The sequence below is a fragment of the Papaver somniferum genome, chromosome 8, assembly GCF_003573695.1.
Source record: "Papaver somniferum cultivar HN1 chromosome 8, ASM357369v1, whole genome shotgun sequence".
Taxonomy (NCBI): domain Eukaryota; kingdom Viridiplantae; phylum Streptophyta; class Magnoliopsida; order Ranunculales; family Papaveraceae; genus Papaver; species Papaver somniferum.
In genome coordinates, this window is record NC_039365.1 from 9935923 (window position 1) to 9950114 (window position 14192).

At 36.7% G+C, this 14192-nt stretch overlaps 1 protein-coding gene across 1 annotated transcript; it reads right to left on the reverse strand.

The window, feature by feature from the left end:
• Window positions 1-369: 369 nt before the first annotated feature.
• Window positions 370-2231, reverse strand: LOC113305050 (F-box protein CPR1-like). Its single transcript, XM_026554162.1, has 2 exons — window positions 1916-2231; window positions 370-797 (listed from the first exon to the last, which is right to left on the reverse strand). Exons 1-2 carry the CDS (start codon window positions 2229-2231, stop codon window positions 370-372), a joined length of 744 nt encoding a protein of 247 aa, XP_026409947.1.
• Between the last annotated feature and the right edge of the window lie 11961 nt (window positions 2232-14192).

Here is a 14192-nt window from a genome sequence, read left to right on the forward strand (position 1 = left end):
GGAGGCCATTCGATTGCAACGCAGTATCAAAAAGTCCTTCGAGAACTTATGAGATTTTAACATGGGACTCAACTGAAAAATCAAGAGTCTTACTAATAACACAACGAGTCATGAAAAATCACCCAATAAAAACAAATATCAAGCTTTAATGAAACAAGCAAATCCGAGAAAACGAATCTGACATAAAATTTTAATCAAACAGCCTAGTATGATCAAAGAAAGAGATTGTAGTAGCAGTACCCGCAGTTGCTCAACCGCTTAGTGGGATGGCCACGAAAGTAGATAAACCCACCATGTACTCAGAACCATAGGAAATGTTAAAGCTCAGTGAGCCCTTCTCTCCACATTAGTACCAGCGTGAAGTGAAACCTAACTATCACAATAAATTTCTTCACCACCATAGATTGAACAACTCTGAATATTCAGTTCTCTAACACTTCCATCCTTCAGATCATAAGATAAAAGTTTACAGAGATCAGCACTGAATAGCATGTGGCCATTCTTAAAAGAATACACCAGCCTCAACTTACGGCTATTCATAATTCTCTCATTAGTAATGCTATAACGTTTATTCCAAGTTTCTCGAACACCATATTCCTGCATCACCCAAACGTCAATAGAAGCCTTAGCATTTACAATTGTACACAAGCACCCTTCCAGGACTCCCACGCTCATAGACCCGAAATGGGTAGATATATGGTTATGCATTAAACCTGGTAATTTGATTTTCTCAAGTCTCTTTTCAGACATATCGAAAGCGACTATAACTTCATAAAACCAGTGGCCTCGGGCTCCACCTAACCAATGAAGAGCTCCATTAAAAAGCAACGAGTTAATTAGGGTTTGGGTCCTAGATTTTGGTATCCTTTAGTTTTTGGGTCCTAAATTTGTTCGTTATAGTGTTTGGGTCGTTGACTCGTTAGTCAACTAAGTCAATTAACAGTTTTGGTCAAACTGTTCGTTAAGGTTAGATACTTAACTATCTTTTGTTTTTTTAATCTGGTTTTTGATTTTTCCTCCATTTTTCGTGAGAAGAGAAACTTGTCCTCCTTTGATTAGAACTTGTAGATCGCCGGCTATTAATCTTAACTTTGTTCATTCGGCACCAACTCATTATTTTTCCGGATCATAACAAGTACTGCTTGTTTCCATTACACAGTTCTAGTAAAGAAACAAGGAGGTTCAATGGCTGGTACATATTCTTGGACAAGGAGGTAATCAAAGTCCTGTGCGGTTGGGAAAAAATAGATTGATCAGTATAAGTTGGATTAATATTACTATTGCTTTAATTCTGAGTGTCGGACCAAATCTTCCTCTCTCTCTAATTGTCTGTATAAATATCGGTTTCAATGTAGACTATGAGTCACACCAGCCATGGTTCATTCATGTATAGAATTACTCTTGTTCGTTCTCTTCCTATATACTTTAGAGATTGGTATTTGAATAGACTCTTCGTACATAATTCAATACATATCAATATAGTTGCAGTAACAAACCGATAAGAAGAGAGGAGGCATTGCTGCCACTAAAGTAGATTTCTATGGTAAGATTGGGGGAATGTATGGTGGCGATTGATGTCTATTTAAGGATTATATGAATGATTAGAGATGCCCGGTTTATTTTGGATATGAGTTTGCAGGGAATTCGAGAGCAGTAGAAGATCATTCGTACGGACAACACCACTACCAGTCCTGCTCATCAGGTGTTTGACAGAAAACCCAACCAGTCGGCCTTTTTTTGGTACAACCGTGAGTCATAACGAGCCCTGACCGTTTGACCCTTTGACTAACGGTCTACGACCCAAACACTATAATGGACAAATTTAGGACCCAAACACTAAAGGGTACCAAAATCTAGGACCCAAACACTAATTAACTCAAAAGCAACCCATGCCTTCCGGAAGAAAACCAGTAACGGGCATCCACAAAGCTTCTAAATGAATTTGTCTGTACAGTATAGACATGGATTAAAGAGAAAGAACTACTCAAAGAGGTATCCACAACTACCAGTTTGTAATCTTCAGTTTCACGATCATAACCAAAAGAAAATCCACAATTACCCATATCCCATGCTTTCTGCAACTTAATTACCTTCTTCTGTTCTTTAGTAGCTGGGTTCCAAATTACACAAAATAATCCAGTTTTATCATGATGCAAAATTAGGCAAACCATACCATTACAAGAACCAACCAGTTGAGCAACATATTCCGACGATTTGAAGGGGTAATCCATTTCAACAACAGTGTTGACAACATCATCACCAAGTCCATACAATATAAATGAATCATAACTTATAGAGCAAAGTAAGTCAGTAGACTTACTAGTGTCGTATTTTCCAAGCATTAGGTTGGGGTTGTTCTTTTGACTAGTGAGATTAAGGTGCAATTTACAAAACTAGGATAAAAAATTATTTCAAACCAAATCTTGCGAACACACTTACATGCATATGCAAATCTCACAGGTACTCTTAGAAGGATCTCAAGGTAGCCTCTTCCTGTAGGCTTGACATTGTTTACTGTTTCTCCTTGTTGTTTTTCTCCCGTGGTTTGGTTTTTGATAAGGGGAAATTAGGGGGAGACCCAAAAAAAATAATATTTTCGTTCTCAAGCCCACAATTAATTTTGTATACCGTGACATTCATAATTATATGACATTATTATATGAATCAATACATAACTGCTTATGCAAACTATCTTTTCAGGCATAACTCGTTATGCATACTATCTTTTTCAGGGGTATAATTGGCAGCGCAACTTGGACATAATATATCTAAAAATCCGCGCCTTAGAATTTTACAAATTTATATCGTTGGAAATCTTTTTAAAAGAGCTACGCAACGAGTACAAACAATAATATCAAATTTTTGTTTTTAACGAAAAAATCGGAGGTGATCCTTATTTTAGGGAATTTTTTTGAAAACTTGATACTTAACCATTATGCAGTCACCAAAAACGATGCATAACACATTCTGCAGACGCATAACGAATTATGCAACTATTTTTTCGACTGCATAACAAAGTTATGTATATGCATAACAAAGTTATGCATCTATAACAAGTTATGTAACCATTGTTTTGGTTGATTTTAGCCGTACATATAAAAAATTGATGCATAATGCAGTATGCATCCATATTTACGGATGCATATCAGGTTATGCATCTATTTTCTCGATGCATAATGCATTATGTAGCCATTATGCGGCCACAAAAAAGACGCATAACACATTCTGCAGACGCATAACGAATTATGCAACTATTTTCTCGACTGCATAACAAATTATGCATCTGCATAACAAAGTTATGCATGTATAACAAGTTATGTAACCATTGTTTTGGTTGGTTTTAATGCGTATATAAAAAATTGATGCATAATGCATTATGCATCCATATTTACGGATGCATATCAGGTTATGCATCTGTTTTCTCGATGCATAAAATATTGTGCTACAATTTTCTCGATGCATAATGCATTATGCAGTCATATTTTCGGATGCATAACCTGTTATGCATCCATTTTCGCGACTGTATAACATGTTATGTAGATATTATAGTAGGTGCATGACAAGTTATACAGTCTTTGTTTTTATTGGTTTCAATAGTGATAAAAAAGTTGTTGCAAAACGTGTTATGCGACCATTTTCGGGACTGCATAACAAGTTATGCAACAAATTTGTAAATAACATAGACCTTGAATTGCTGCTCTTGCCGATTCACTGGCCTGAATGCAGGCCACATACTTCACTGAATTGAAACCCCAAACTGCAGTACATCTTCCATCTTAGACAACCATACAATTTATAGCTAACAACATAGACATTTTGTTGTAGCACTCATATCATCACATTCCTCCACTTCTCAATTGAACCCAGTTTTAATCCACATCCAAATATCCTCCGCAAATCTGTGTTGTTGCTGTTGTTGTAGACCACTGCTGCCTGCAATCACCCATCGAGTCGCTACAGCTTCATTGCATCTTCGACTTGGTCTCTGAAGCACAGAAATGCCGAAGTCTCTCTTCGTTGCTCACTCCAGTCTCCATCATCAATGTAGTAGAGAAGGACATACACCATCTTTTTCAACTCCCCGTGTTCACAACGTCTAAAGATCTGTCTAGCACAAACACCAGTGGCTTTGAAGATCGAGTCTTCTTCATTTGTGTCTGCAATTCTGCCCGACAAGTCGACAACCATTGTTTAATCAAGAACAAAAATGGGTAAGAACCCATCTCCACGGAATCGATTCAATTAACCAAAGACCCCCAATTTCAGTTCAAAACCAGAATTCCCCAGAATCCCATTTTAGTTTCTGCCAGGTACTGTTGATTTTTCAAATACAAACCTCCAATTTCAGGCCACATCAAAACCCCAGTTGACAGCAACAGTGGCATCTATTTCAGCTGGTTTTCTGGCATAACCAAAACTCCACCAAACTTTGTCTATATCCAGAGAACACTCGACGGAAATCAACACCAATTTGACCTGCAAACACCACCATTACCTTCATAATTTCTCTCTCAATCGAGCACCACACTGAACCCCAACAGATCCATCTCATTTATCCAATAACTCCATATAAAACCCGTTTCAGTTAACTTCAAAAATCCCCAAAATATGTTGCTTAAACTTCTCGTATATAGCCATGAATCAATGGAAGAAACCCTAAGTCAAATCATCGAACAACACCAGTTCTTCAATCAACAGATCTCAAATTATACCACCTGCAATCAATCCACAAGCAATCACACCCAAATTCAATCGTTGTTGTTGAGAGAATTGAAGCAATTGGCTTGAAATTCAACCCCCAAACACCACAGATCCATTCTCGTCATTGCTTCTTCAATCAATCCTTGATGTCTCCATTTCAGTTCAACTGCAGAAGCTCAAAATGATGCTCAGATCCCCTTTCAACCCCCAAATACGAAGATGTTGAGATTTACCCGTGAATTGAAGATCCAATGAAGAACTGAGACAAAAACAGTAGGGATATACGAATCGGAGAAGAAGAAGAAAAAAGACTGAAACATAATTGCTGAAATTATGGGTTGGGAGATATTTTGTCATAGAAAATGGGTGCGCGCCTGTTTTTTTTTTCTGAGCATGGGTTTCACAGTGAGAAGAATCTGTAAAATGGGTCTGTCTGTAGTTTTCACTTTTGATAAAAGCAGTAAGTAATTAGGGTTTTCACTCTTGGTAGTACATATATTGGGTCCAAAGGCCCAACTAACTATCTAATAGTCCAAGAACCAAATCAAAGCCCAAGTAACCAAACTGGAAAAAATTTAGTCAAGAATAATGAAATTAGTGTGACACAAAGAAAAGACAGAGAAAGTAGAGAGATAAGAAGAATTCTTATTATTATATGTGAAAAAAGGGAGAATACAACATCTATTTATATAGGCTAGACACAAGGGCATCCCGGTAATAAACGAGATTTATCCTAGATATTATTAACATAAATAAACGTTTGAAAAACCTGAAATGTGTGAGACTCAGAATAGTGTTGGACACGCATATATATGTTGCCTCATTAAAACCTTGACAAGTAAACCCAGTGGGACAAACCTTGACGAAGGAAAGAGTACAACGCGTTTAAGTCCTAATGATGCTCCCCCTGATGGATACTTTAGAGAAATTTTGGCCTACAAAACTTTAAATCGATGCAATCCAATCTTGTGAACTAATTTCTTGAATGTAGAAGTTCGTAATGCCTTAGTGAAGAGGTCTGCTAGATTGTGATTTGAACGTACTTGTTGGATATCAATCACACCATCATTCTGTAGATCATGTGAGAAAAATAACTTCAGACTAATGTGCTTTATTCGATCACCTTTGATAAATCCTTCCTTTAGTTGTGCAACGCAAGCAGTTTTGTCTTCGTATAATATTGTTGGTGAATCTTTAGTTGAAGGAAGTCCACATGATTCTTGAATATGATGTATTACTGAACTTAACCAGACGCTCTCACGGCTTGCTTCATGGATTGCTATTAGTTCAGAATGATTTGTAGATGTAGATGAAATTGTTTGCTTCACTGACCGCCAAGATATAGTTGTATCTCCATAAGTAAACAAATACCCAGTTTGTGATCGTCCTTTGTGTGGATTTGAAAGATAACCTGCATCTGCGTACCCAGTTAGGTTTGACTTAGATTCATAAGGGTAAAATAAACCTAAATCAATAGTGCCACTAAGATAACGTAATAAGTACTTGATTCCATTCCAGTGTCTTCGAGTTGGAGCAGAACTGTATCTAGCTAACAGATTAACTGAAAAAGCAATATCTGGCCTTGTGCAATTTGCAAGATACATAAGAGCACCAATTGCACTTAGATATGGCACTTCCGGACCAAGAAGTTCTTCACCATCTTCTTTAGGTCGAAATGGGTCTTTATTCACGTCAAGTGATCTCACAACCATAGGGGAACTCAGTGGATGTGCTTTGTCCATATAAAATCGTTTTAAGACTTTTTCTGTATAAGTAGGTTGATGGACAAATATCTCATTTGAAACATGCTCAATTTTTAAACCAAGACAATACTTAGTTTTACCAAGATCTTTCATCTCAAATTCCTTCTGCAAGTAAGCAGCAGTGTCAGTGAGTTCTTTTAAAGTTCCAACAAGATTTAGATCATCAATGTATACTGCAACAATAGCAAACCCCGAATTGGATTTCTTAATGAAAACACATGGACAAATAGCATTATTTTTATATCCATCTTTCAATAAATATTCACTGAGGCGATTATACCACATTCTTCCAGATTGATTTAGTCCATATAGAGCTCTTTGAAGTTTTATTGAGTATACACTACGATCTCTGGATTTGTCTGCTTCAGGCATACGAAATCCCTCGAGAAGTTTCATATAAATGTCACTATCAAGTGAACCATAAAGATAAGCTGTAACTACATCCATAAAACGCATTTCAAGCTTTTCTGAAGCCTCCAAACTAATAAGAAACCTGAATGTGATGGCATCCATCACTGGAGAATAAGTTTCTTGATATCAATACCTGGTCTTTGTGAAAAACCTTGTGCAACGATTCAAGCTTTATATTTCACAATTTCATTTTTCTCGTTACGTTTTCGTACGAATACCCATTTGTATCCGACAACTTTTACATTTTCAGGAGTTACAACAATAGGACCAAGAACTCCACGTTTTACTAATGAGTTGTACTCTGCTTGGATTGAAACCTCCCACATAGGACAATCTTTTCTACGTCGACATTCTTCGATAGATTGTGGTTCAGGATCATCAATATTTTCAATGACATCCAAAGAAACTGTAAAAACAAATTTACTATCAGGAATAATTGTATTCATATCCCAGTTTTGTCTTGTACCAACATAGTTTATAGAGATCTCATTGTTTTGAGGTACATGTGCCTCTTCAGGTGCAACTTTATATCAATATTTGATTGATCAATCAATGTTTCAGAGAGAATGGCTTTTTCCGGAATGCCAACTACTGATCTATTTTTCCGCGGAACTAAATCCTTTGCACCAAGAGGTCTTCCACGCTTTAAGCGCATTGTGGACTGATTATCATGATGTCCTTCTGGGATACTTACTCTCGCAGGAGTATTTGCAGCAGGTATATGTGATTTTGTTACCTTACCTGTATCAGTAAATACATCAGGCATTTGGTTTGCAATATTTTGCAAATGTATGATTCTTTGAACCTCAAGTTCATATTATTTTGTACGAGGATGAAAGTGGGATAATGATGGTGTATTCCATGAAATTTCACGGTGTTCCTCAAGTTTTGGCTTATCTCCCCCTAACGACGGGAAATTTGATTCATCAAATTGGCAATCAACAAATATTGCTTTAAAAACATCTCATGTTTGAGGTTCTAAATACAGAATGATAGATGGAGAGTCATATCCAACATATATGCCGAGTCTACGTTGAGGACCCCTTTTCTCTCTCTGTAGTGCAGCAATGGTAATATACACAACACAACCAAAAGTTCGAAGATGAGATATATTTGGTTGATGCCCATATAAGAGTTGTACATGTGAGTATTTTTGATATCTGGTTGGTCTTATACGGATCAATGTTACAGAATGTAATATTGCATGACCCCATGCCGAAAATGGCAAGTTAGACCTTAAGATTAATGGTCGGGAAATCAATTGTAAGCGCTTAATAAACGATTCCGCTAAGACATTTTGAGTGTGCACGTGAGCAATGGAGTGTTCGACATCAATGCCAATTGACACGCAATAATCATTAAATATTTTAGAGGTAAATTCACCAGCATTATCAAGACGAATAGTTTTAATAGGAAAATATGGAAACTGTACTCGTAGCTTAATAATTTGTGCAAGAATTCTTGCAAAGGCAACAGTACGAGTCGAAAGTAAGCAAACATGTGACCATCGTGTTGAAGCATCAATAAGAACCATAAAATAACGAAACGGTCCACACGAAGGGTGAATTGGTCCACATATATCACCTTGAATTCGTTGCAGAAAATTAGGTGATTCGATACCAACTTTCATCAATGATGGCCTAATAATCAATTTTTGTTGATAACAAGCGATGCATGGACAATCATTAAATGATAATACTTTTAATCTATTTAGAGGATGTCCATATGAGTTTTCAATAACTCGACGCATCATAGTTGATCCCGGATGACCCAAACGGTCATGCCAAAGTTTAAAAACACTGGGATCAGAAGTATTAGGATGACTCACAACATGTGATTCTATTAGGATAGTGTGATATAATCCAGAAGATAGAGATGAAAGTTTTTCTAGGACTTGTTACTTACCTGAGACAATGGCAGTAATGCATAGATACTCTTTGCCAGCTTCGTTTGTTGTCTCAATATGATACCCGTTAAGACGAATGTCTTTAAAACTCAACAAGTTGCGTTTAGACCTTGTTGAAAATAAGACATCTTGGACATGGATTTTGTACCATTAGGGAGCACTGTCGATGCTTTTCCATGTCCCTCAACAAGATTAGAATTCCCTGAAATTGTAGTAACATTGGCCGTAGCTAACGTTGAATGGGAGAAAACCTTTTGTTACGAAAAATTGTGTGCGTTGTTGCACTGTCAACAAGACATATATCTTCGTTACTTGTTTTCGTCTTTCCATTAGCAATATCCATATCCCTTTAGAAAAATAAAGACAATAATATAAGTTATGTGGAGAATAAATACAAAGAAAATAATTTCATTACTAAACAGAATTCCAAATAACTAGTATATTAAAATCAACTGTCTAAAAGAAAACAATATCTCTAAAAAAAATATGACAAAACATTGTCACTTATTCAAACCAAACTACTACTTAATCTACTAAAAAGAACTGATCATAAAACAGATTAACTTAGATATCCTTAAGGAAGGAATCCATGTCTTCAAACTCATTTCCGTCATTCTTGAAGTCAGAAATATCAAGATGGGCCATATCCATTGGTATGTCATATTGGGAAAAATTGGTTTCAGACTTCTTTTCCTTTCCTTTAATAGACGCCTGATAAAAATCAACAAGGTGCCTTGCAGTAGGACAAACATTTGCCCAGTGCCCTGGTGAACCACAACGGTGACAGATAGATTCATGGTGCTTTAAATTGCTTTGCGAGCTTTTGCCTTTGTGTTTTGGGAACACATTCTTCTTCCCCTTATGATGATGGGGATTATTACCAGCCTTCCTTTTTGTTGTTGGGATTTTTAGGGCCTAACCGACGTCCGTGTCCTTTCCCACGGCTTTCAGGAGCATTTCCACGGCTTTCAATAGCGTTCATCTCTGGAGAAACTGTTGAACCTGCTGGGTGACTTTGATGGTTCTTGAGTAATAGCTCATTATTCTGCTCAATTACTAGAAATCAAGAGATAAGCTCGGAGTATTTCTTAAACTGTCTTTCAATATATTGCTGTTGAAGCAAAATATTTGAAGCATGAAAGGTGGAGTAAGTCTTCTCCAAAATATCATCATAAGTAATTGTTTCTCCGCATAGTTTTAAGCAAGAGACAATCTGAAATAAAGTCGAGTTATACTCACCTACGCTTGTAAAATCTTGTAAGCAGAGGTGCATCCACTCATATCTAGCTCTTGGAAGGATGACCGCTTTTTGATGGTCAAACCTCTCCTTCAGCTCTGTCCACAGAGTGTACGGGTCTTTCACCGTAAGATATTGTGACTTCAAAGCTTCGTCTAAGTGATGACGAATAAAAATCAATGCTTTGGAGCGAATTTCTTGGGACTCCTCATTGTCCTTAGTAATAGCCTTATCAAGAGAGCTAGCAACCAGATGTACCTCTACATCTAGAACCCAAGACAAGTAATTTTTTCCGGGTATGTCTAGGATTTTGAAGTTCACCTTTGAAAGAGTCGACATGATCGATTAGCTAGTAGAGCTTGGTTGCTGATTACGTAGTGTGACACAAAGAAAAGACAGAATAGGCAGAGAGATAAGAAGAATTCTTATTATTGTATGTGGAAAAAGGGAGAATACAACATCTATTTATATATGCTAGACACAAGGACATTCCGATAATAAACGGGATTTACCCTAGATATTATTAACATAAATAAACGTTTATAACAGAAATTTGTGCCTCGCAATCCATTTTTGGCCGATGAGCAACTCTGAGTCGCATGACTGATTTAGGATCATGCAAACTCTTTTAAGAACATTTGGAAAATTTGGGATCATGGTGGATATACATTACGGACCATGAATTTTTGAAAGCATGTTTTAATTTGTGAGGCAAGTAATTGGATTGGGATTCAAGGTAAAATGTACAGGGGGTTAGTCGTGGGAGAGTTTGAGAGATTTTAATGTATTTAAATCTCTAGGGATTTAGAGGGAGTGTGAGAGAGTCTAGGCAATTTGGGGGTTTAACCCAAACTCCCCAGAAATCTCTTGTTTTTTGAGAGATTTTGTCCAAGCACAAAAACATCATGAAACTCCCTCAAACTCCCCCAAACTCCCCCAAATTATAAACTCCCTATGACTCTAGTGTTTTACGACTAACAGGGAGTTTAAAAGATTCTAATCAAATCTCTCACCACTAACAGGGAGTTTAAGGGATTTTGAGGTAGTTTTAGAAACTCCCTATAAATCTCTCACCACTAACAGAGATTTTAAAAGATTTTGACAAACTCTCTCACGACTAACAACGGATTTGCTAACTCCGTTAAAATCTCTCAAACTCTCCCACGACTAACCCCTGGTATATATATTAACCAAGTAACTCCTATTTAACTTTTTTTTTTCTTTGAAGGTGGATAAAACAAACAAAAGAACTACAAATTCAAAGAAGACTCATCTAAAAGATGAGTAATACAAGAACAAGGAATACTAAACCACGTATCAGAAGAGTGGTTAGATATAACATATGCTGCTAAATTCTTTTTGATGAAATTATATTCAGTTGAGCTAAAGAAAATCAAATGTTCCCTGGTCCTGGAGATGGTGTCTTTTATGCGCCAAGGATACAATTTCTTTGTGAACTTTAGGATGTTAATCACAGTAATAGAATCACCTTCCAGGATAATATTGCTTGAATCCTCTGCCGAGGGCTAGATCAATTCCAATATGAGCATCAGGTCCATATGCTTCAGCTTCAATGGGGGTTCAAAAATCCAGTTCTCTTATCTGACAACTTTGAAATGTAGAAATGCAGTCCCTTGCAGTAGCAGCAGTTGCAAAACCCTTAGGTCCAGGGCAGCCGTAGAAAAATTGATTTTGTACTTGTGCATAGGAGGAGACCAGTTAGAGTTTTGAGAGTCCAAGATATCTTGTTCAGTAGGAAGAACTGACATTTCTTGAGAGTTAAATTCCATTTTGTAACCGAGAAGAGCATCTTTAATCATAGTCTGGATATTCGCCCTACCATTGTTGAATAAAATGTTATTCCTGGTTTTCCAGACTAATCTCTTTGGCTTGGATTATAATAAAATTAGCCAAGACAGACTGTAACTCAGAATTTTTCTTACTTTTTGTTGATTTGGTTAAAAGCAATTTAAGATATACCGTATCATTTTGTGCAATGTTGGATTAATAAACTAACACAAGAAGAAATAATATTAACAATTCTTGTGCAGATGGGGATTTCTTTTTGAAAGCAAAATCCAGCAACCAATGCCTTTCTGTTGAGAAGCAAATGGAGAAGAACGTAAAGATGTATCAAGCCAGAGTATGAAGATAGATCAGAAACCAAGTAGCACTGTCGATTTCTAGGAATCAGATGGTGGCATAAATGACTCATATTTTGTGTCCTATAAAACTGTTGTTTCTAGAATCCATCAACAGTTTCTGGAACGGCAGTCAACAAGCAAATGATAATCAGTTTCATAATTTCCATAACAGAGAGGCGACATACAGGATTGATTCACAGAAGAACCACACACCACTTATCTTCAATTTAGAGGGAAAAAAAATGTGCAAAAAAGAAGAAGTGTATCTAACTACCTATCGAGGTGAGGAAGTCCAATGGTTCCAAATTTGGACTGAGATTTGGTTATAAGCTAGCTTAACAATAAGGAAACCACCATCATCATTACTAGTGTGTCTTTACCTAATTATATCATCCTTAGGAGTGAAACCCAGTGACTAGTTTAATCATTGTTGCAGAGCAAAAAGATAGGTATGACATCAATAGTAAGCTATGAAACCCAAAGATCACCATGCCAATTAAATAGGAATGTGCATGTTTCTATCTACTATTTGCAAAATGATAAGGTCAACCGGCATAACAAAGAGGGGGGAGGACAAGTATAAATACCTTATAAGGGTATCCCCAAATGCAAATTACTGGTAGATACAGCTGAGAGCAAAACCATTCGCCACACAAAAATAACCAAAGTGCATTCCAGCAATAGTACCCTCTCTTTTGACAATCTTAATTTAATAGTTTATAAGTCAAAGCATAAATTAGCTAATGTAGGCTGCATACCCAAATTTAGTTTGGAAAAAGAACACAAATGTGAAATTTGCGTAGAATGAAAATATGCTAGAAAAACCTTTTTAGCAAAAATGTTCGTAGAAATTCTAAACCCTTAGAATTAATTCACTCGTACCTAGTTGACTTGAAATCCGTTCAAACTAGAGGCGGTAAGAAATGGTTTGTTACTTTTATAGACGACTGTACGAAGTATTGTCATTTATATTTGCTTAGAGGTAAGGATGATGCCTTAGAAGCCTTTAAGATGTATAAACTAGAAGTTTAAAACCAACTGAATACTACCATGAAAACCATTAGGTCTGACCATGGTGGTGAATACAAAATTCCTATAGAAGATTTCTGTGTAGAACATGGCATAATACACGAGGTTACCCCTACTTATTCACCTCGGTCTAATGGAGTAGCTGAATGTAAGAACCGTACCCTTAAGTAGATGATGAATTCCATGTTAATTAGTTCAGGATTACCTTCGAACTTATGGGGGGAAGTTTTCCTCTCATCCTGCTATATCCTTAATAGAGTACCATTTAAAGGATCAGATAAAACTCCATATGAACTGTGGAAAGGTAGACCACCTTATTTTGCATACTTCAAAGTGTGGGGGTGTTTGGATAAGGTTGCCATCCCTAAACCTAAAACAACCAAGATAGGACCCAAAACAGTTGACTGTGTCTTCATAGGGTATCCTGAGCATAGTACTGCATATAGATTTATGGTTGTGATTTCTGAATTTTCTGGAATTGGTGTGAATTCTATTATGGAATCTAGGGATGCTGTGTTTTTTGAAAATGTTTTTCCTTTGAAAACTGACTCTCGTAAGAGAGGTGTTGATCCCCTAGATGTCCCTTCAACCAGTCAGACTTTATCTTTAGAGGAAGACGAAGTAGAAATTGATCTTAGGAGAAGTAAAATGATTATAACTGAGACTTCTTATAGACCTGACTTCATAATATTCCTAGCTTAGTCTGATCTACAAACTCGTAAAGAAGCCATAACATTTACTGAAACCCCATTCTGGTAAGAAGCCTCTTTTAGAGAAATGGACTAAGTCCGTCTGAACCAGACTTTTACCTCCAGGGAGTAAGACCATAGGATGTAGATGAGTATTTAAGAGGTAGATGGAACTGTGAAAAAAATAAATAATAAGGCTAGGTTGGTAGCTAAAGGCTATAAACTAAAAGAATGTGTAAATTTCCTTGATTCTTATTCACATGTGACGAGAATTACTTCCGTTTAGATGCTAATTGCTATTGCTGCCTTAAA